We start from the raw sequence: 21,260 nt of genomic DNA, 5'->3' as shown, positions 1-21,260 counted from the left end.
TGCACCCTCCTGTGCCCCTGCCCAGGGCACCCTGCCTGGGCAGGGCTGGGCTGGGGAGCTCCAGAGGAACCTGCCAGCCCCAAATCCCCTGGGATTCTGTTACTCAGGTGCTCTCTCACACACAGCCAGGCCTGTCCCTCTCCCAATCCAGGTTCTTCCCCAGAGTTGAGATATTTGGTTTATTTACAGGCCTTTATTTCAGTTTTTCTGGGTGGCAAATCCACAACTCCATCACAACCAAGCCCTTTCTCTACTGACACGTTTTATCAATCACAGGCACTGCAGTGCCCCAGTTCTGTGGGTAATCAGTGCCCTCCCTGCTGCTGGGTACCGAGCCCCTGGCTGCTGTCACTGCCCAGTGCCACGCTGGCTCTGTCCCTGCTGTGCCCAGGGCTCCCTGCCCTGTGCCCAGCCCAGCTGTCCCCAGCAGTTTGTCCCTTCTCCTGGCACTGGGTGCACCTGGCCCTGGGTGCGCCTGGCCCTGGGTGTCCCTGGCAGGGAGCTCCGTGTGCGGGGCTGCTGCGCTGACCCGGGGCAGCCCTGGAGGAGCTGGGCTGGCTCTGCCCAGGCTGGGCACGCTGTGAGATCACTGCCTGCCCAGGGCTGGGGTTAAACCTCCTTTCCTGAGCCCCAGGTGCCCCAGGCTGCCAGGGCAGGGGGTTTGGGTGCTGACAGCCTCTGCCTGTGCCCGCGACACGCCACAGACTGAGCTGTCCCTGTCCCTGTTTTTGTTCCTTGGCCCTGTCACTGTTCCTTGTCCCACTCCCCGTCCCTGTGGCTGTCCCTGTCCCTATCTTGGTCCCCCTCCCTGCTCCTGTCTCTGTCCTCTGTTCCCTGTGCTTCTGTCCCTTGTCCCGGTCCCTGTCCCTCTGTCCCTTCTCTCCATCCCTGTCCCTTGTCCCTCAGTTCATTGTCCCCTTCCCTGTTCCTCTGTCCCCTGTCCCCATTCCTCTGTCCCCGTCCCCATCCCTATCCCTCCGTCCCAATCCCCATTCCTCTGTCCCTTGTCCCTGTCCCCCTCCCTGTCGCTGTCCCTCTGTCCCCATCCCCGTCCCGCTCCCCTCACTCCTGACCGGAAGTGACGCAATACCCGCGCGCCGGCGGCGTCCCCTCGCTCCGTGCGCACGCACGCGGCCGCCGGTGTCGCGCGAGGCGCGGCGGGTCCGGTCACGTGTTTCCGCCGCGCGTGGCCGCAGCGGCGCCGGGGCCGGGTCGGGATTGGGATCGGGATCGGGATCAAGATCGAGCTCCGGTCCGGGATGTTCCGCATCGAGGGGCTGGGGCCCAAGATGGACCCCGAGGAGCTGCGCCGCAAGATGCGCCGAGACGTGCTCGCCTCCGTCCGCAACTTCGTCATCTACGTCGCACTGCTGCGGATCAGTGAGTGACCGGCTGTCGCGGCCCGGGCGTGCGCCGGGCCCGGGCTCCGGGGGTGGGCCGAGCCCTCGTTCCCGCGAATGTCCCGGCCCCACGTTCCCGGGATGTGCCGGGCCTGAGCTCCGGAGGTGTTCTGGGCCCCCGTTACCGGGGATATTCCGGCCCCGCGTTCCGTATATGTCCCTGCCCCGCGTTCCCGGGACGTGCCGCGGCTCGGTGCCGTGGCGGGGCCGCCCGGGGGGTGTCTCGGCGGCGGGCGCGGTGTCTGAGCTGCTGCACCAACCCGCAGCAGACCGCGCCCGACTCGGCGATGTTTTCTCCCCCAGCTCCGTTCATCCTGAAGAAGCTGGACAGTATATGAGCCCTGGGGGCCGGCGGGAGGACCTGCGGCTGCTCTCCCCGGGCACCCGCGGCGGGAGCGGCGCGCAGCCGGCGCCACATGGCTCCCGAAGGTGTCCCCTCGGCGGGGCCGGACGGCAGCGCCCGCGGCGCCGGCAGCGCGGGCGGGCCCGCGGGGGAGCCGCGGCCGTGACGGAGCGCTCGCCGTGCCGTGAACAAAGCCCCTGTGCACCCCACACTGCGGCTGCCCAGCTCACCCCCCGTCCGTGTGAACGCCCAGCCTGCCCTGCACCCAGCCCAACAACAGCCTGATGGAAATAAACGGGAGAGCAGCTGTGCCACGGCCCTGGTCCTGCTGTGTTTGTGCTAATTGATTACAGTCATTGAGCTGGCTGGGGCTGGTTCCCTGGCTGCTGCCTGGAGCCCCGGGAGGGGAGGGGAGGCAGGGCAGAGGGGCAGGAGCACAGGAAGGTGCAGCTGGGGCTGGGATGTCTCCAGCCAGGGACACTCCAGGCCCTCCCTGGGCAGCTGTTCCAGGGCTCTGCTGTCCCTCCATGGACACAAGTTCTCCCTCCTGCTGCCCTGCACCTCGCTGCCCTTTATTTGATGGCCACTGCTGCTCAGCCTGGCACTGGCAGCACCGAGCAGAGCCCGGCCCGTGCTCTGGCAGCCCCTGCAGATGTTGGGATGCATTGATGGCATCCCTGGCAGCGTTCCCTTCTCCAGCCTGCCCAGCCCAGCTCCCGCAGGCTCTGCCCAGCACACGGATGCTGCACAGCCCAAACCATCACACAGCCCAGTGCTGACATGAGCTGTGCTCTTTTTAGGGTCTGGAGCTGGATCAGGCCTGAAGCTCTCCCAGAGACCTGCACACACTAGGATCCCACAGCTGTCCACAAAAATGTGTTTGCAGGTGGGGCAGGGTGGGGCTGTGCCAGCTCTGGTGGCCTAGGAGCCACCAGGATCTGCCCTTGGCTCATGGGTTTGGGGTCCTGGAAGTGCAGCTCAGCTTTGGGAACTGGGTGATAATTTGGGAGCAGTACCCTGTCCCTTGGAGGCTCCCTGCCTGCAGCCTCAGGTGCCTGCTGCATCCAGGCAGGTTATCCATCTGCATGTGGCTGTGGATTCCCCTGGGAAATGAAATCCAGGGCATTCCTGAGCTCAGCTGACCTGGAGGCTGCAGGGAGGAACAGGGGAGGGGATTTCCTTCTGTTGTGGCCCAGGGATGTCCCTGCCAGGTGCTGGTGCTGGGGACAGTGCTGGGGACAGTGCTGACAGCAGGCTCACGGCTCTGAGGTCTGGCTGGGGTGGCTGTGGTGTGCCACATGCTGACCTTGGCCAAAGGATGTCACACAACACACTGGTGTCCAGCACAGCCCCAGACCCCCGTGAGATCCACATGGGATCCACATGGGATGCCCAGGCCCTCGTGCCCCTCAGAGCAGCTGTTTCTGTGCCTTGGTGTGCCCAGGAATGATCCAGCCATCACAGTTTGGTGCAGCTCTCTCATCTTCCAGCACTAGCCAGGTGTCTCTTCCCACCTGTCACCCACACTGGTGTGTCCCTGCCTTACAGGTGGCTCTGCTGAGGGTCCCCTCCCGGGGCAGGCTGTGTCATTCCTGTCACACCCACTGTGACTCCTGCTGCTGTGCAGGATGAGCAGGGGTGTCTGAGCTCCAGACGCAGTGTGGCCTTGCCAGAACCTCAGGGAATGGGGCACACAGGGGGAGGAGACCCTCCCAGTGCCACTGGTGTGCAGTGTCCCCTGGAGGGACAGGGGGTGCTGCCAGGAGAGACCAGAGCAGTGGCTCATGGCCATGATTCCAGGTGGCCAGGAGGGCCCAGGGCTGTGACAGCAGCACAGGGCAGTGACTGTCCCTGTGCTGGCCCTGCCCAGGCTCCATCTCCAGGGCTGGGTCCAGCTCTGGCCCCTCAGCTCAGGCAGGGCCCTGAGGGGCAGGAGAGTGTCCAGGGAATGGAGCTGGGAAGGGAATGGAGCCCCAGGAGGGGCTGAGGGAGCTGGGAAGGGAATGGAGCCCCAGGAGAGGCTGAGGGAGCTGGGAAGGGAATGGAGCCCCAGGAGGGGCTGAGGGAGCTGGGCAGGGAATGGAGCCCCAGGAGGGGCTGAGGGGGCTGGGAAGGGAATGGAGCCTGTCCAGGGAATGGAGCTGGGAAGGGAATGGAGCCCCAGGAGGGGCTGAGGGGGCTGGGAAGGGGCTCAGGTGGAGCAAAGGAGGCTCAGGGGGGCCCTGTGGGTCTGCACGGCTCCTGACAACGCTGCCAGATGAAGAATGGATTGCACCTGGTGCGTTAATACAATGATCGTTTAGGGAAATCATTAGACTATGGAAGGGCACAATCCAAAGCACAATAAACATTAACCAAGGAAAGGAGGGAGAAGCTCCACTCCAGTGATTCCAGGCCCCACCCATCACTGAGCTAGGCCGGCTCTGCCAGCCTCTCTCCTAACTGGGCACAGCAGCACCAGTTCACCGAGTGCTCAGACACAACTGGGGGGCACTGGCCAGAGACACCCCCAGGACAGGAGGACACGTGTGCCATCAGGGCCACCAGAGACACCCCGGGACAGGAGCAGAGGGAACGGCCTCAGGCTGGGCCAGGGCAGGCTCAGGGTGGGCACTGCAGGAATTTCCCCATGGAAGGGGGGCTCAGGAACTGCCTTGGCACTGCCCAGGGGGGTTTGGAGTGCCCAGCCCTGCAGGTGTCCCCTGGAGGTGGCACTCAGAGCCCTGGGCTGGGGACAGGGTGGGGATGGGGCACAGCTGGGACTCCATGGGCTGGGAGGGATTTTCCAGCCTGGAGGAGTCTGTGGGAGCTGTGGCCATCAGGAAATGCTGTGCTGGGGTGACACCCCGGGACATGCACAGCCCTCAGCTGAGTGAGAGGTGACACCATCCTGTCCCCACCGCATGGCCCTGCCCCATGCCTGCCCCAGTGCAGCTGTGGTGCCACTGGGAACACTGGGAGCTGGTGGGATGTACTGGGACTGGGCTCTGGACCATGGTAACATCATCCTGGAGTCATGGATCACACTCCAAGGCCTGCAGAGGGCACAAGGCTGAACTGGGAGGGACTGATCCATACTGGAAAGCAGAGATTTGGGCTCTACTGGGAGCAACAGTGGAAGAAATTACTGCAGAAGTGGGGACAAAAGCATGAAAGAACAAGAGAAAAGGGCAAAAACAGGGCACAAATGGCAATAAGTGGTGAGAAAAACAGTCAAAATGGGGAAACTACGACAGTAAAATGGTGAGATGTGGCAGAAACCAGCAGTGTGGGCACACCCAGCACCATCCCAGTGCAGGCCCAGTGCCCCCAGTACAGCACTGGCCTGCACCACGGGTCTTGTGGCACAATCCCAGTAAGGGCTGCCACAGTCCCAGTGTGTGCCCAGTGCCTCCAACACACCACCAGCACTCCCAGTACATGCCAGTGAGCCACAGCTCTTCAGGCAGGGTCCCAGTACGGCCCCAGTGCTCCCAGAGTGACACCAGCATGACCTACAGTCACATCCCCAGTGTTCCCAGTATGAACCCAGTGCTTCCAGCACGGAGCCAGCCTCAGGCTGCAGCTCTCCCCAAGCGGGCCACAAGTATATTCCCAGTGTTCCCAGTATGGGTCCTGTGGCTCTGACAGCAGCTCCCATGCACGCCCCAGCACAGACCCCAGAGATCCCAGTGCAGGTCCCAAGGTTCCCAGGGCACTCCCAGCACAGGTTTCAGTGCTCTCCCAGTGTTCTCAGTACAGCCCAATAAACATTTTTCAGCTCACCCCAACCCAGTGCTGCTTGGGCTGGGTCCCCAAACACTCAGAATTCCCCCCAGAAACGATGTCACCATCCTGCCACTGCCTTTATTGGTGGGTGGGCGCAGGGGGTCACAAGATCAGGCCCCCCCCAGTAAACTCCATTCGCTGCCAAGAGAGGGGAGAGAGGAAGGGGTCAGTGGGGGGCCCTGGGGTCTCACCAGCACCCCTGACTCTGCAGTGTCCCCATCACCCCGACTGTGAAGGGTGACCCCAGCAGGGTGACCCCAGAACCCCCTGACTCTGCCCCCATCACTCCTGACCCTGCAGGGTGACCCCAGCCATCACCCCCCACTCTCCAGATGTCCCCAGCAGCCGTCTCACCTGTGGGGGGGTGACAAAGGCCAGCCAGTCCGAGGGGCGGGTGGGCAGCAGCCCCATGGCCTGGCATTTGTAGAGGGCCAGTGCCAGCCCCAGCCCGTTGCCCACCAGGAACACGAGCCCCTGCAGTGCCCGCCGGCTGGAGCTCTCCAGGGCCTTCAGGGCTGGGGACACAGGGGATTGGGGTGCCTCTCAGTGACACCCAGGCTGCGGGGCTGGCATGGGGGGCAGGGGAGTGGGCAGCATCACAGGGGGACTGCTGGGCACAGGGGAACGGTGGGAGGGTGACTGTGAGAGACATCTGTCTGTCTGTCCATGGGGCTGAGGGGACACCCAGGGGACTGAGGGGACACCCAGGGACATCTGGGGAGTGTGGGGACACCCAGGGGGCTGTGGGGGCACCCAGGGGGCTGTGGGGGCACCCAGGGGGCTCAGGGACACCCAGGGGGCTCAGGGACACCCAGGGCAGTGCAGGGACACCCAGGGGGCTGAGGGGGCACCCAGGGGACTGAGGGACACCCAGGCGACTGTGGGGACACCCAGGGAGCTGTGGGGACACCCAGGGGGCTCAGGGACACCCAGGGGACTGTGGGGCCACTGTGGGACATCTGGGGACACCCAGGGGGCTGTGGGGGCACCCAGGGGGCTGTGGGACACCCAGGGGGCTCAGGGACACCCAGGGCAGTGCAGGGACACCCAGGGGGCTGTGGGGACACCCAGGGGACTGAGGGACACCCAGGGGACTGTGGGGACACCCAGGGGGCTGAGGGACACCCAGGGGGCTGTGGGGCCACTGTGGGACATCTGGGGACACCCAGGGGGCTGTGGGGGCACCCAGGGGGCTGAGGGACACCCAGGGGGCTGTGGCACATTCAGAGGGCTGTGGGGACACCCAGGGCTCTGCAGGGACACCCAGGGCTGTCCCCACATGCGGGCTGCACTCACTGGCAGACAGGGACATGAGTGCCTGCAGCGGGCGCCAGCCCATCATGCAGACCATCATGGCCGGGAAGATGGAGATGGTGTTGCCGGCCATGTACATGATGAACAGGTTCATGGGGATCTGCTTCAGCGGCGCCAGAGCCACGTCCCAGCAGCGCTGCAACCACAGGATACAGGGGCATGGGGACGCGGTATTTGGGGACCCAGGGAGGGTGTGGGGACTCGGCATTTGGGGGATCCCGGGGCAGGGAGCGCCCGTCACTCGTGCCCGGGGCTGGGGGACCCGCACGGCCGGGGCAGGGGAGGGACGCGGGGCAAGGACCACCCCCACGGGGAGCCTGAGGCAGGGAGCGGCCCCCAGAGCTGCCCGGGGTGTCGGGTACCAGGGAGCACCGCTGGGGACCCGGGGGGACCGGGCCGGGGGCTGCCCCGATGGGGTGGGAGTGCGGGGAACCCGGGCCAGGGACCGCTCCCGCAGAGGTCCCCGGGCCGTGTGGGGACACGGAACAGCCCTCCAGCCCCGCGGAGTGCCGGCCGTCCCCCGCTCGCTCCCTCACACCTTCTCCATGAGGATCTTGTCGCTCTCGTGGACGCCGCCCTCCCCCAGCTGCCGGTCAGCGAAGCCGAGCGGGCCGCGGCCCTCGGCGGCTCCGCGGGGCCTGCGGACAGCGGGGCGGGTGAGGGGCCGCTCGGGGTCCCGGGTGTCCCCCGGGTGTGTTCCGGGTGTCCCCCCGGGCCTCACCGAGCCCCTGGCGCCGCCCCCAGGTCCAGGGCCCACTTGAAGCGCCGGCCCCGCAGCGCCGCCGCCGCCGCCGCCATCGCTGCGCCGCGTCACGGGGACAGCCGCGTGCAACGTCATCACGGGGCGCCGGCCGCGCGACAGGGACACGCCCCCCGCCACAGACTGACAGACTGACACGGACAGACACTGACAGGCAGACAGACACTGACAGGCAGACAGATACAGACAGACACACACAGACACAGACAGACACGGACAAACAGACAAACACGGACAGATACAGACAGACTGACACTGACAGACACAGACAGACAGACACTGAGAGACACTGAGAGACAGACAGAGGCCCTTCCCCACAGACACACACAGACACAGACAAACACACAGACACAGACAGACACAGATACACACAGACACACACAGACAGACACACAGACACACAGCCCCTTCCTCACACAGACTGACATATAGACGGACAGCCCCTTCCTGACACACACAGACAGACACACACAGCCCCTTCTCCACACACAGACAGACACACACAGACAAACACACACACACACAGACAGACATACACAGACAGGCAGACACACACAGACATACATACACAGACAGACAGAGAGACAGATACACACACACAGATATACACAGACAGACAGGCAGACACACACAGACATACATACACAGGCAGACAGACAGACAGACACACACAGAGCCCCCCGCCCCGTTCTGCCCCCGTGTCTCGTTTCTGCCCTGCGCTCCCCGCGGGTTTATCCTGGGGGAGCCGTGATCTCCGGTGAGCTCGGCTGGCTTCTGTGAAAAATGCTATTTTGTGATTGGCTTTTGGCAAATATTCAAGTGAATATTATTTGTGTTGTGTTAGAAAGTTATGCTGTATTCATTCTCTTAAATAGTGTGTTAAATATAGTTGTAGGTTATAACATAATGTTAAAATAGAAACTTTGCTATGTAGGATACTTTTTCTAAAGAAAGGACTGGCACTGAGATAGCAGCCACAGGACACCTGAATCTTTCAGAGAAAGGGAATTTATTGCTCCATTATCAGAACAAATGAACTTCTTCCTGCCTCACTCAGCCCTGAAGAGCTGTCAGGATTCAGAGGAAGCAGCTGACACTGCCCAGACAGAATCCTGTGTTGGAATGGAATTGATGCATCATGGATGAGGTGTATGAATATGCAACAGGCTGTTGCTTTTAAGGGTTAATCCTCTGTTAATGTGGGCCTTTTTTCAGGCTTATTTTGCCCAGAAAAGGTGCCCAGATTGTCCATAACTCTTTGTTTCTATTGTCTCATATTGTCCTAATCCAAATCGTCCAAATTATTATTACTCTAATTGTATTACTATTTTGATAACCATTTTATTACTATTAAACTTTTAAAGTTTTAAGAACAAGTGATTGGCGTTTTCCATGTCTACCATTGCCCTCCTTCCCCTCGTTCCCTGCTCTGGTGCGCTGCAGGCTCTGGGCAGCCCCAGCACGGCCTCGCCGACACCGGGAGGGGCCCAGGGGTCCCACAGCAGCTGCGTGGGGGCTGCCCAGGGCATGGCAGCACCTTCTGAGCCCTCTCTGAGCCAGGCTGAAGGGGACTCAGCGGCCTCCCCGAGCTCCTCTCTGCAGAGCCGTGCTGGGAATGCGCTCACAGCTCAGGGATGGGGCCCTGCCACACCAGCTGCAGCAGCACCTCACTGAAAACACTGCTGGGAAAGCAGCTGCTGCTGTCTCCCTCCTCCCCCTGAGGCAGCGGCTGGGGTAATCTACAGGCAAGCAGGTCCATAGTTGTCAGGACCCAGCACACCCCTCTGTCTGTCCTGAGCAGCCCAGACCCTGCCAGGGGGCTCAGAGACCCTGGCACAGAGCCCAGGATGCCCCTGTGGGTTTGATTGTGACCCCTGGGGCAAGTTACCAACCTTAGAGGAAGATCAGCAAGCCAGGACAAATTAAGCAGAATGACAATGAATTTATCATGGGGTGGAAAAGTAGATTTTGGGGTTTTTGGTATGGGGGTCAGGGGGCAAGATGGAGGGATCTGGGCACGTCCAGCCTTTCTCCTTCTTCTTCTTCTTGGCCTCCATCTCCTGGGTGATGTTGGCACTGTTGGATTGGTTTAGAGTAGAAGCTCAGTGTCTAACACAGGTGACAGGTATTGGAAAGTAACTGTAAATATTGTACAGGTAGTTTTTAGTATAAAAAGATAACCCTGCCCTGGGGCAGGCAGAGTGCCTCTGACTGTCCTGCTGAGCGGACCTGGGCAGGACAGGAGAAAGAATTTTATAGATAAGGAACAATAAACACCCTGGAGACTGAGAAATGCAGAGCTCTGACTGCTTCTTTGAGCGCCAGGCTGGGAAAAGAGACTAACACATCTGGGGGTCACTGTGAGCAGCTACAGATCCCGACACATAGTGATGCCATTTTGGATTTTGCCTTTTTTCTATGTTCTCTGTATTCTTCACACATATCTTTGTAGCTCTGTAGCCTATTGTATTAGTGACTAGATTTCCCAGTAATTTTCCATGGCCTTAGGGAAAAAGAAAAATTCCAGAGCTCAAGCCCCAGGGGGACAGAGCCCCTGTGCTTTCTTGGCTCTTTCCTGGCTCCCAAGGTTGAGAGCAGCTCTTGGAGATAGATTTCATGGACAAAGTGCAGCCAGTGCCAAGGGAGGGCTCCAGAGAAGGGGCTGGACCTGGGGGTGGGGAATTCCATCACCACTTGTGCACCACTTGGTCTTTTTTTTGTCAATTACGCTGATTTGCTGAACTTAAGACAAACTGTACTCATCCTACGTGAGTGGGATTTTGTGGACATCTTTCCATAACTGCCCCTGAAAGCCTCCAAATGAAAAAAAACCCTTTTATATTACCTCGTTGCTTAAATTGTGCCAAGTTTCATTTCCAGGACAGGGAAAAAGGCAGCAGTACAGGGAATGTGCTCTGGCAGGACCCCCAGCACGCCTGGCTGCCCCGGGCTGGAGAAGCCCCCCATCCTGGAGCTGCAGCCCTGGGAGCTGCTCACGCTGCAGCTGCTTTGGCAGCGAGCCCCTGTGTGTGCTGGGAGGGTCAGGGACGGACACGGTCTGTGGGTCTGTCCAGCCGCCAGCCAGCAGAGTTAGAACTGAGCTCATCTCCTCCCTGCTCAGCCTGGGGAGCCGTGTCCAGCTCTGGGCTCTCAGTTCCAGGCACACACACCCTGGGCAGCCCAGGAGGATGCTGAAGGGGCTGGGGCATCCCTGCTGCGAGGGACAGTGAGGGAACCAGGGACACTCAGCCTGGAAGGCCCAGGGGCACCTTGTCCATGGGTAGAACGCACACAGACCTATGGTCCCCTGTGCCAGAGCAGGCTTTGCCCTGAGCAAGGCAATCCTGTCCGGATAGCTCAGTCCCTCCTGGGACACAGTGCCTGAATACCCAGGCCACTCATAGCCCTGGCTACCTTAAGCAAGCTTAGTGGATTTCAGCTCTTTAGTGATTATCAGCTCTCTTAGGATTCCAGCTCTTTGCTTGCTAAGGCACCTGTGGGCTAGAGGGAAAAGCAGATGAGAGAGGAGAAGGAGAAATAGTCCTGGTGGTTCCACAGCAATGTTTTTATTGAGGGGTCTGAGACGGGTTCCAGCAACAGCTCTTCTTCTGTTGAATGGGCTAAAACAGCCCCTTTTTATAGAGTTCAAAGGGATCCAAACTTGCCCAATAGTAGGGGTTAGGGGAAAGTGACCTATGGGGTTACAGAGATCAGCTATGGGGCGAGAGGCAGAAGACAGGAGCTTATTTTGCTGTCCCATCATGACTCAGCAATCCCTACTGTTAAGTCTCAGCCCTCCATGGAGCCTTAGCCAATTCTATGGGGTCTGCTACACACACACCTATGCATCTTTTTCTTTTGCCACAAAACACTGCTAAGGCTGAGACCACAAGTCCCTACTATGGCCAGGTCTAGTCATTCCCACATTCTCCTCAGGGGAGAAGGGCAGCTGCAGGGAAGGTGGCTGGGGACAGGCCAGAGGCCATGAGCACACAGGGTCAAAGGAGGCGCCCTCTGAACATTTGGAAACTGCTTCACTGTGAATTTGTGGAGTTCCTGTAAGCAGAGGCACTCCAAAGTCACCTGGACACAGCTGGGCAGGGTGGGCCTGTGCTGAGCAGGGAGAGGGACTGGACACAGAGACCGCCAGAAGCCCCTTCCAGCCTCCACCAGCCCTGTTGATTCCTTGGAGCCTGCAACTCCCCCAGCAGCAACGAACACAGGGTGTTTGTGCCACTGCTAATGAGGGGTGAGAAGTGGCTCTTTGAGGTGTGCCAGGAGACACACACATCCCACGAGGACATAACAAACCCAAATTACTGTCTGATGTCAGAGATGATGTCCTGTGACATTCCATGCTCTTGTTTCACTTGCACCAGTGTGGTGGTGATCCCGTTGCTCACGAGCCCTCCCAACTCCCAGAGCCTTACTCAGCCATCAGCTCCCGTGAGGCTGACCACCAGCAGTGAGGATTCAGAGGAACGAGACTAAAGGATCTCCCCAAGGGGCTGGGAAGCCACAGCTGTGGGCCCATATTCACTGCTCTCCATGAAGGTGATACCAGCTCCAAATCACAGAACTCTCCCTTCCCCCAGGAAAATAGCCAGGATAGGAAAAGTGACAAAAACTGTGAACATCTTTACAGGTTTTGAACACAGGATTACACTGGCACTCCAGAGAAACGAAAAGGTGTATGTAAGTCACACTCTTGGTCTCCCTGCTTCTGACCTTGAACCTGGGAGGGGCCATGAACCAGAACCTGCCACCTCAAACTGTTCCCTTGTGCTCCAGCACAACCTCCATTTCACACCCACACAGACAAACTAGAAAAAAAAGGTTTTATTATAGCTTTTTCTATATAAATAGAAAAAAAGCAGCATTTTACTGAGGTGAAACCGTCAGCTTGGGTTTCAGCTGGGTGAGGGCTGATGCTAGACCCCAGCCCAGCAGACGAAGGCATCCCCATGACATTCTGAGGGTGGGGCTGTGTCCCCCCAGAGCTCCTGGGCTGCTCAGCTCATTTTCTTGCGCTTGCGCTGTCCCTCTGGTGCCTTCTGCGTGGGCAGGGGCAGGGACAGGGTGCCCAGCTTGTGGTTCTGCTCATTCTCCAGCCCTGGCACCCCCTTGGCCTTGGACACCCTGAGCCGCAGGGCCTTGGCGATGTCCAGGATCCTGGAAAGCAGGGGAGATGCCATTGGGGGGCTCAGCCCCACAGGGACCCCACAGGAGAAATGCCATCAGTGGGGCTGAGCCCCTGTGCCTGACCCCACGGAGGGCCCCGAGGTGTCTCTGTGCACAGGGATGCCCCGGAGGCAGCAGCTGCAGCACCAGGGCTGTGAGGCAGAGCCCTCCTGGGACAGGCACTGCTGCTTTCCCAGCAGGTCCCAGCCTCCTCCCTGCTTCCCCCACAGGCCCCGTGCTCCCAGCTGCAGGGCAGCACCACCCAAACCCAGCATCCACTGCCAAAGCCAACGTGGACTCCTGGAAAAGCTTAGTCCCAGAAAGAAAAAGGGAAAATGGATGGAAACCGACAGCAGATCGCTCTAAAAGCCACTAAATCCACCACTTCTGATCAAAGAATAGAGGATAACTGTGGGCAAAATAAGCGGTGGCATCAAAACCGATGAGGAAGCTTGAAAACCAAGCAGTGCCCAAGGGCTTTGGTAAGACCCAGTAATAAGTGAAGTTTTGGCCAGAAAGCCTGATCCAATGGACTCTGCAGGGCCAGGGACAGGAGCACAGCTGGAGCAGAGCTGCAGCTGCCAGGGAAATGCAGGTCCTGCACCCACAGACTACTGCCTATCCTTGCCCCCCCAAGGGAAATCAAAGCCCTCCCCAGGTCCAGAGACACTCCAGGCCTTTCCCAGGCTCCCTCTGCAGAAGGATCCTGGCAGGTGTGAAGAACAGGAGACTCACCTGCTCTCTGAGAGCTTCAGGTCGTTCTGCAGCACGGTGAGATCCGTCTGGAAGTTGTTGATGTGCAGAGCCAGGGCAATGACATAGGCGGTGATTTTGGCCTTCATGGATGCAGAGATTAAATTCTGGATGCTGTGTGGCAAGAGGGAGAACTCGTGAGATGTGGAGTGTAAGGTGTGTCTGTGGCCCCTCAAGCTGAGCTCTGCCATGCCTGTGCCTCGAGCACCACACACCATCCCTTACCTGCCATTGTTGTAGGTCAGCGAGGTGAAATTCTTCATGAGCTTCTTGCTGATGATGTGAGGGCATTCAGGACCCATTGGATCTAGGGCAGAAAGGGGCTTTGCAGTGGAATGAGGAGCACACTCTCTACCTTGCACTGCCCACCAGCACAGCAGCACGTGTATCATCCTGACACTTAGCATGGAACAGCAGAATGTGTGTGACCCACTGGGATCACTGAGTCCAACCCCAGCAATCCCAGCACTTAGTGCCTCTTCCCAGGAACACAACAAACCTAAAACAAACCTCTCAGTGATTCATTTCTAGGTCTCTTAATGCTTCAGGCCTGAGAGAATCCCTACAGCTTTTATTTTCTTAGTAAAAGCAGCCTCCCAGTTCCATTCTGTACAATCTAAAAGGCACACACACCTATGCATTATTTCTTTTGCCACAAAACACTGTTAAAGCTGAGACCACACCAACAAGTCCCTGCTATCACCAAGTTTGGTCATTCCCACATTCTCCTTAGACAAGTCCTACGGCTGACTGCTGTGTCACAGCAACCCAGAAAGATTATTTAAAGCCAGGCTTGCCTCTTCCTCCTCCCTCAGCCCCGCCAAGGACTGACAAAGACACACAAGTTCTAAGGAGGATGGCAAGTCTGGAAAATCTCAGCCAAAATGTTTTGTGTGGCGCTGTTTCAAAAGCAGGACCCTGAGCATGGCAGGGGTACAATCCACACACTCAGCTGGCAGGCAAAGGATGAAGAGGACATTCCCAAAAACGTGTTTATGAGCTGAAAACTCTCTTACGCTTCTTCTTGATCACTTTCTGCTGGCTGAACTTGATGAGGGTGTCCAGGAACCAGAGGCATCTGGCTTTGTGGTCCCTGCTCTTCTCATCAGTGGGCAGGAACTTCAGCTCCTCCAAAACAAAGGAGCAGAGGCTGCAGGAAAGAGAGGGGGAGCTCAGCTGCCCTTGCTGCTGTGCACACGGGTGTCCCCCACATTCCCCGAGGCAGGGGCTGCTCTGCCACGCCCGGATCCCACACCCTCCCTCTGCCCTGAGCCGTGGCACGGGCAGCAGCAGCCCAGTGCCCCTCAGCCTCTGCAGTGCCCTTACCTCCTCTCCTCTGCCCTCTTGGCCATCTCCTCTGCAGTGATGCTGGCCAGGGCGGCTGCTGGCACCCGCAGCGCCTCGTACTCGGCAGCAGACAGGACTGGCAGGAGCTTAAGGACAACAACAAGCCTGGCGTCGCCCTCCCAGCAGGGCAGCTCTGTCACACTCAACTGAGGAGACGCAGGCAGGGCAAGGGGATGGAGCCTCCAACAGGCTGTGGCACAAGCAGAGCCCACCAACACTCCCCGTGGAATGCTCCCACCTGAGGCAGAGCATCCTGCTCTCCACAGGAATGGGCAGGACACGGCACCTGCAGCCCCAAAACCCCAGGGCAGCATCACCTCACTCGCTCCCAGCCCTTGGCCTGTGAGGGGCAAGGGCTCAGCTTGCCCCCAGCACACCAGATGGCTCCGTGGAGACTGAAGCCACAGTGCACAGAAAAGATACTGTCCTCAAACCTGTAGACATGCTCTGGCCGCTCAGCATCCTCGTGGCACGGCGGGAGGAAGGCAGAGATGTTCTGCACATCGTCCTGGGCCACGTCCTGCATCAGCCCTGGGGAGGGAACCGGCACAGGAGCGCTTGGGTCGTGATAACCAAAATGCAAAGAGCAGCAGCACAACCCAAATCCTTCCTTTAGAAGCAAGTTTAATCCAACGGGTCAACACTACTTTAGTCACAACTGGAGTTTCAGACATTTACAACTTCTATCAAGAACCTTCTTGTCACAGACATCTTTTATGAAAAATCCTTCCCTCAAGGTTTTTCCTCTTGAGAAGCTGAGAGGCCTCAGGAACAAAATGTAACCAATGGTTATCTGCTGCTGTGGAATGCAACAGGTGCAGCTGGGATTGGCCCATGCTGGTTGTTTCTAATTAATGGCCAATCACAGCCCAGCTGGCTCAGACAGAGAGCCAAGCCACAAACATTTGTTATCATTCTTTGTTTTTCTATTCTTAGCCAGCCTTCTGAAGAAATGCTTTCTTCTATTCTTTTAGTATAGTTTTAATGTAATATATATAATAAAATAATAAATCAGCCTTCTGAAACATGGAGTCAGATCCTCGTCTCTTCCCTCATCCTAATACCCCTGTGAACACAGTCACACCTTCTGGTCATAAAAATTTAGAAAGGCCTCTCCAGACTAGAGAACATCTAGGAAAGGAGGGTACCAAGATGTGGGCAGGACACAGTTTTGGCACCTGTGTTGCAGTGGACACCCACTTGGCACAGAGCAGCTCTGAGAGCACAGTCAATATCCACCCTGGAACAAAAGCGACGAAAAGTGGTGGGGTCTACAGCCAACAGACACCTCTCCTGTTCGTGCCAGGGACACTCCTAGGATCCCAGAAGTGCTCTGGAGGGGTCTTGTCTGCCCTCCTGCCCACAGCCAGGGCAGCCCCAGCTCCCTTCTGCCACAGCCTGGAAGCCCCCAGGGATGGTGACACCACACTGTGCTGTGCTGTGTCCCAAGGCTGCACCACCCTGAGGTAAGAAGGTGCCTTTTCAACAGCCATGCCACAGAGCTCAGACCAGCTAAAGGCACTGCCTTTCTGCCAGTGAACCCATACCCACAGGAGCTTCTTCCAAAGCAGGCAGGAGGGACACTGATGTCACAGGGACCTTCCCTCACTCAGCTAACTCCAACAGCAAGCCCAGCAGCACCAGAAAGCAGCTGTTCCTCTCCATGTACCCATCCCAGCTGCTGAACCAGCTACTTCCTCATCACTTAAAGAAAAGCTCTCTTCTTCCTGCCACACTTGGCATGGACAGACAGCACAAGGCACTTCAGGCTGTGCTGCTTACAGCCCGAGGCAGAGCCCCCTCACCTGTCACTCCCTTGGCATCGATGACATTGGCAGCTGCCTTGGTCACAGCCGTGCTCACGATGTCGCTGCCCACGGCGTTCATGCGGCGGGAGCTCAGGGCGCGCTTCTGCTTGCTGGTCCCGAAGGCCTCGATGCACAGATCCATCTGCACGGGGCAGAGCACACTCTGCAGCACCCTGAGCACCCCGGGCAACACCAGCCCTGCTGCTCCTTACACACACAGGGCCTCCAGGAGAGCTTCAAACTCCTCATGAGGCAAAGCCCGCAGGCGCGGGATGTGCAGGCTGGGAGGGCAGGAGGTCACTGGGGTGGGGCCAGCCCAAAGCAACCAGGAAAATCAGGAAACACAGGATAATCAGGAGAACACTCCTGAGCCACGCAATGTCACTGCCATATTTTCTGAAAAATCCCTTCACCAGGATTTCTTCTGCTGGGAAGCTGAGAAGCCTCAGAGAAAATGAAAACAATTTTATCCCATTTGCTTCTCCTGTGTTTTGCTGCTTTGGAATGTGGTTGGAGATTGGTTATCCAACTGGTGATTGTTCCATTGGATTCTGCTGAATTATTTTAACTTAATGACCAATCACAGCCAGCTGTGTTGGACTCTGGAGAGTCACGAGTTTTTCATTATTATCTTGTTAAGCATTCTGTGAGTATCTTTTCTTTATTCTTTAGTATCATATCATATCGAATCAATATCATATCAATGTGATATCATATAATGCCATAAAATATCATATTTATATGTCATTATATGATATAATATAAATATAATAATAAGTTATAATAATGATATAATAATATAACATTATGATATAATAATATTATAATACTATAATATCGTATCATATTGTATGAATATCATATCAGTATCATACAATATCATATAAATATCAATATCATATCAATATCATACAGTATCATATCATAATAAATTACCCTTCTAAGAACATGGAGTCAGATTCATTTTTCCTTCCTGCCACAGGGGACCCCAAAACCACCCCAAGGCCATGCCTGTGCTGCCTCCTGGGCATGGGGGGAACACTGGGCCTGCACAGGTTTGCCCTGCAGGACACCAAACCTCCCAGGCCAAGGCAAGCACCTGTCCCTGCCAGCCACAGCAGGACATGGCACAGCTCCCAGCTTTACCTTCTCCCTGTAGGATTTGGTCTGGTAGTCCTTGGTGTCGTCAGGCATCACATTATCTGCAAAACAGCAAGAGTCACTGTGCTTGGGCAGGGGCAGCCAGCAGGGGAGTGCCTTCAGCCCTGTGATTACAGACTGGCACAAGACCTCCTCCGTGTGACCTGGCTACTCAAAGGACACACCAAACAAAAAAGGCTTTTTCTACAAAGTCCAATTCATGGACTATGGCCAAACCCACGTCCTGCTGCACAGGGTAAAAATCAGCTACCAAAATATGTGATCTTTTGGGTTCTTATCCTGGGTTCAATGGCAAAAAACAGTCCTGCTAGATAAAACCTGGGTGGGTTTTTTTGGGGTGGGTTTTTGTTTGTTTGGGTTTTTGTTTGTTTGTTTTGGGTTTGTTTTTGTTATTCAGGGACCGAATTCCTGATGAGTGCCAGGCCTCCCTCAGCAGAACACACGCAGACAAGGCTGCACTTGAGCAGTGACACCTTGTGGGTGACTCCCACCCCAACGCCCAGCCTGTGCTCCCCTCTCCTGGCACGCTCAAGTGAAGGATTTGGCCTTGCTCCCTGCCAGGAAACAAGAGCAGCCCAGCAGCTGTGCCTGCCAGCACCCCCACCTGAGAGCAGGGGCTGCATGTTGAATATTTCAGCATTGTAGACATCCATCTGCCCAGAGCTCTTGTCCAGCACTCCAACAAAGTACCTGGGGAGAACGGGGGCAGTGATTAGTGAGAGGCAGAGCAGTGGAAATTATCTAAATTACAAGGTCTTCTCACACCCCAGCAGCTCTCCTGCCTTCAGCACTGTGATAAACCAGGCTATCTCCAAGGCATGTGGACATATAAAAACAGAAGGACTTGATGCTCTGAGTAAATGCAGAAGTCTGGAAACAACTGAATTGGGTAAAGTGTAGGTGCCAGGGTTCTGCTATTTTCTTTTGCCTTTTTTTGCTATGCCAGGACTTGATGGCCATAGCTTGAACAACAGCCAAATGTTCAAATTTCCTCCCAGAGCTCAGGATCTCCAGAGGTGCAGGGAAGCAGCACTTCAGCCCACAGAATGACCTGTTCACCAATGTTCAGAGGCAGGAGCACCTAAATCTGCCCACAAACAACACTGAATTCACAGCTGCACCACACACATTTGTTAAACTGCATTTATCTCTCCAAACCTGAGCACAAACAAACCCTTGGTGCTCCTTTTTCAGCTGCAGCATCTCACTGCCGATGGACACTGCTCCATCTGAGGATCCACCTCTGCTGGGTCAGTGCTCAGGCAGCACAGAGGCTGGTGTGGGCATTTTTGAGAGGCTCTGCAGGAGGGAAGCCACGTCCTTGTGCAGAACATCTCAGCTGGAAGGGCCCCACAGCAATGACCCTTCAGCTGCTGATAAAGGCAGCTCCTCCATCCCAACTCCTCAGTAACACAGCTCCATCCTGCTGCTGCACTGCTCCATATCCTCACCCCAGACAGGTTTTCAAACTGGTCTGATTTACACAGCACAGCTCCCACCAGGTGTGCAACAACAGCCAGAGCTTCCTGCCCCAATCCCTGAGCCCCAGGGAGGGAGCCCTAAGATGAAGGGAAGGGAAAGGGAAAAGGGGAGAGGGAAAAGGGGAGAGGGAGAAGGGAACTCTGTGTGCGAGCAGGCCCTGTGCTCCTCCCCCTGCCCCATACCTGCACAGGGAGTTGCACTTCATGACCTGACTGCCAAAGTTGTGCCCCACGTAGCAGAGCCGCTCCGTCTCCGAGACCTGGGAAAGCAGGAGAGATCCTTGGGAAGGGCTGAGGGAAACCAGGAGAGATCCTGGAAAGGGCTGGGGGAAACCAGGAGAGATCCTGGAAAGGGCTGAGGGAAACCAGGCGAGATCCTGGGAAGGGCTGGGGGAAAGCAGAGAAATCCTTGGAACAGGCAGGGGGAAACTCCCTGGAGCTGCCTGAGCTCTGCAGTGCCAGGCAGAGGGATCAGCACAGGCGAACCTGCACAGTGTCCTGCAGGGCCCACCCCAATATTTCAGTTTAAAATGTGTTTTCCAAGGATTCATTCAAGGTCCAGAATTGGCAAGTGCCTGAATTCAGCAGCTGCAAAGGCAGAGCCAGCCCTGACAGGAGTGCCCCAGGCACCTCAAGGTACCCTCAATGCATCATGACAATGTGGAGGTTTCTCTGCCCTGCTGCATTGAGTTTCCCAAGGATCTGGGCTGAAAACTCATTTACTCTTTGAGTGGATGTAAAGATTAAAGCAGCATCAGAAAGCACCTTCTGATTGCAGCTCAGCTCCCTCCTCACTGAGAGACCCCCTTTGGGCTGCACTTGAGCTGAACAAAGACTCCTTAGGAGGAGATTTCCCAGTCAGGGCAGAACACACTGGATTCCATTACCAGGTGCCCCCCAGGAGCTGGGCAGCAGCTCCCCAGAGTTCAGCGTGTCCCTGCTCTGGCAGCTGCCCCTGCAGTGTCCCTCAGCCAGTCCTGGGACATTCCTCTGGAGCCCAGGGACACATCCCAGTGCAACACGGCCAAACTCGGATTGTGTCACAAGGTCTGCTGCAGAGCTCGGCAGAGATCCTCACACTCCCACACTGGTCTGGGTCATAGGAACACTCAGAGCCCACCCAGTGCGAGCTCTGCCATGGCAGGGACACCTTCCACTGTCCCCGTGTCCAGCGTGGCCTTGGGCACTGCCAGGGATCCACGGTGGGCACCCTGTGCCAGGGCCTGCCCACCCTCTCAGGGAGGAATTTCTCACCCCAACGGGAGGGAAGCCAGGGCCACAGCCCTCCGCAGCAGGAGCTGCTCGGTGGGATCGCAGCCGGGAGCTCCCTGGGCCGGGCTCGGCCCTGCTCCCGGTCTGCACCGGCCCTGCAGCGCACGGGGGTAATTAATGACATTTATCACTTTTACCCCGTCGTGGCCGTTATCCGGCTACTGCCCCAGTGTGTACAACTATCACTGTGCCCGAACGTTTCTGTGCCCGGTGTCCCGGAGCCCCCGCGGCCTCACCAGGATCCGGCGGTGCCTCTTCCGCGGGTGTGCCGAGTCCCGGTTCCGGTACACGGTGAAGCGCAGCGACTCAGGCCGCTCCAGCCTGCCGTTGGCGAAGCGCACTGCGGGACAGGAAGCCGTGAGCTCCGGGGCCGGCCGCGGAGCCCCGTGACCCGCCCCGAGCCCCCGGCCCGCTCCCCCTCACCGAGCGCCGCCGGCCGCTCTCCCTCGGGGTCCCCGCGGTAGCGCCAGGTGGCGGCGGCCATGGCGAGGCGGTGCGTCGGGATGCGCGGCGCGGTTCCGATGCCACTCCCGGTCCCGGCCCCGCTCCTCCGCCTCTTCCGCCGCCGCCTCCTGTCGTGGCAATAAGCTCAGCCCCGATTGGCCCAGGCGAGACTCTGCCGCGGCTTAGCAGTAACGAGGCCATCGATTGGCTGCGGGCAGGGTCCGCGCC

At 57.8% G+C, this 21,260-nt stretch overlaps 3 protein-coding genes across 3 annotated transcripts; 1 reads left to right on the top strand and 2 right to left on the bottom strand.

Moving 5' to 3' along the window:
* The first annotated feature begins 1,125 nt into the window (after positions 1-1,125).
* On the top strand, positions 1,126-2,057 carry TOMM5 (translocase of outer mitochondrial membrane 5). Its single transcript, XM_054652031.2, has 2 exons — positions 1,126-1,380; positions 1,704-2,057. Exons 1-2 carry the CDS (start codon positions 1,260-1,262, stop codon positions 1,736-1,738), a joined length of 156 nt encoding a protein of 51 aa, XP_054508006.1. The 5' UTR covers positions 1,126-1,259; the 3' UTR covers positions 1,739-2,057.
* Positions 2,058-5,569: 3,512 nt separating this feature from the next.
* EMC4 (ER membrane protein complex subunit 4) lies at positions 5,570-7,700 on the bottom strand. Its single transcript, XM_054652588.2, has 5 exons — positions 7,547-7,700; positions 7,364-7,463; positions 6,808-6,961; positions 5,866-6,026; positions 5,570-5,649 (listed from the first exon to the last, which is right to left on the bottom strand). Exons 1-5 carry the CDS (start codon positions 7,621-7,623, stop codon positions 5,614-5,616), a joined length of 528 nt encoding a protein of 175 aa, XP_054508563.1. The 5' UTR covers positions 7,624-7,700; the 3' UTR covers positions 5,570-5,613.
* A 4,709-nt stretch (positions 7,701-12,409) lies between these two features.
* POLR1E (RNA polymerase I subunit E) lies at positions 12,410-21,159 on the bottom strand. Its single transcript, XM_054651741.2, has 12 exons — positions 21,012-21,159; positions 20,825-20,928; positions 19,500-19,576; positions 18,440-18,525; positions 17,821-17,876; positions 16,672-16,816; positions 15,290-15,397; positions 14,846-14,942; positions 14,536-14,669; positions 13,745-13,826; positions 13,502-13,633; positions 12,410-12,757 (listed from the first exon to the last, which is right to left on the bottom strand). Exons 1-12 carry the CDS (start codon positions 21,070-21,072, stop codon positions 12,598-12,600), a joined length of 1,242 nt encoding a protein of 413 aa, XP_054507716.1. The 5' UTR covers positions 21,073-21,159; the 3' UTR covers positions 12,410-12,597.
* Between the last annotated feature and the right edge of the window lie 101 nt (positions 21,160-21,260).

Source organism: Agelaius phoeniceus, chromosome Z, assembly GCF_051311805.1.
Source record: "Agelaius phoeniceus isolate bAgePho1 chromosome Z, bAgePho1.hap1, whole genome shotgun sequence".
Lineage (NCBI taxonomy): Eukaryota > Metazoa > Chordata > Aves > Passeriformes > Icteridae > Agelaius > Agelaius phoeniceus.
Note: the sequence above shows the minus strand (reverse complement) of the source record. Positions and strands in the feature narration are given on the sequence as shown.

Excerpts from the sequence above, each read along its gene's own strand:
- EMC4 (XM_054652588.2), bottom strand. The coding sequence starts at position 7,623 with ATGGCGGCGGCGGCGGCGGCGCTGCGGGGCCGGCGCTTCAAGTGGGCC. Across the intron at positions 7,464-7,546 it reads GGGGCGGCGCCAGGGGCTCG|GCCCCGCGGAGCCGCCGAGG; the intron begins GTGAGGCCCGGG and ends CGCTGTCCGCAG. Across the intron at positions 6,027-6,807 it reads ACTCATGTCCCTGTCTGCCA|CCCTGAAGGCCCTGGAGAGC; the intron begins GTGAGTGCAGCC and ends CTGTGTCCCCAG.
- TOMM5 (XM_054652031.2), top strand. The coding sequence starts at position 1,260 with ATGTTCCGCATCGAGGGGCTGGGGCCCAAGATGGACCCCGAGGAGCTG. Across the intron at positions 1,381-1,703 it reads CGTCGCACTGCTGCGGATCA|CTCCGTTCATCCTGAAGAAG; the intron begins GTGAGTGACCGG and ends TTTCTCCCCCAG.
- POLR1E (XM_054651741.2), bottom strand. The coding sequence starts at position 21,072 with ATGGCCGCCGCCACCTGGCGCTACCGCGGGGACCCCGAGGGAGAGCGG. Across the intron at positions 19,577-20,824 it reads AGAGGCACCGCCGGATCCTG|GTCTCGGAGACGGAGCGGCT; the intron begins GTGAGGCCGCGG and ends CTGCTTTCCCAG. Across the intron at positions 13,634-13,744 it reads CTGACCTACAACAATGGCAG|CATCCAGAATTTAATCTCTG; the intron begins GTAAGGGATGGT and ends CTTGCCACACAG.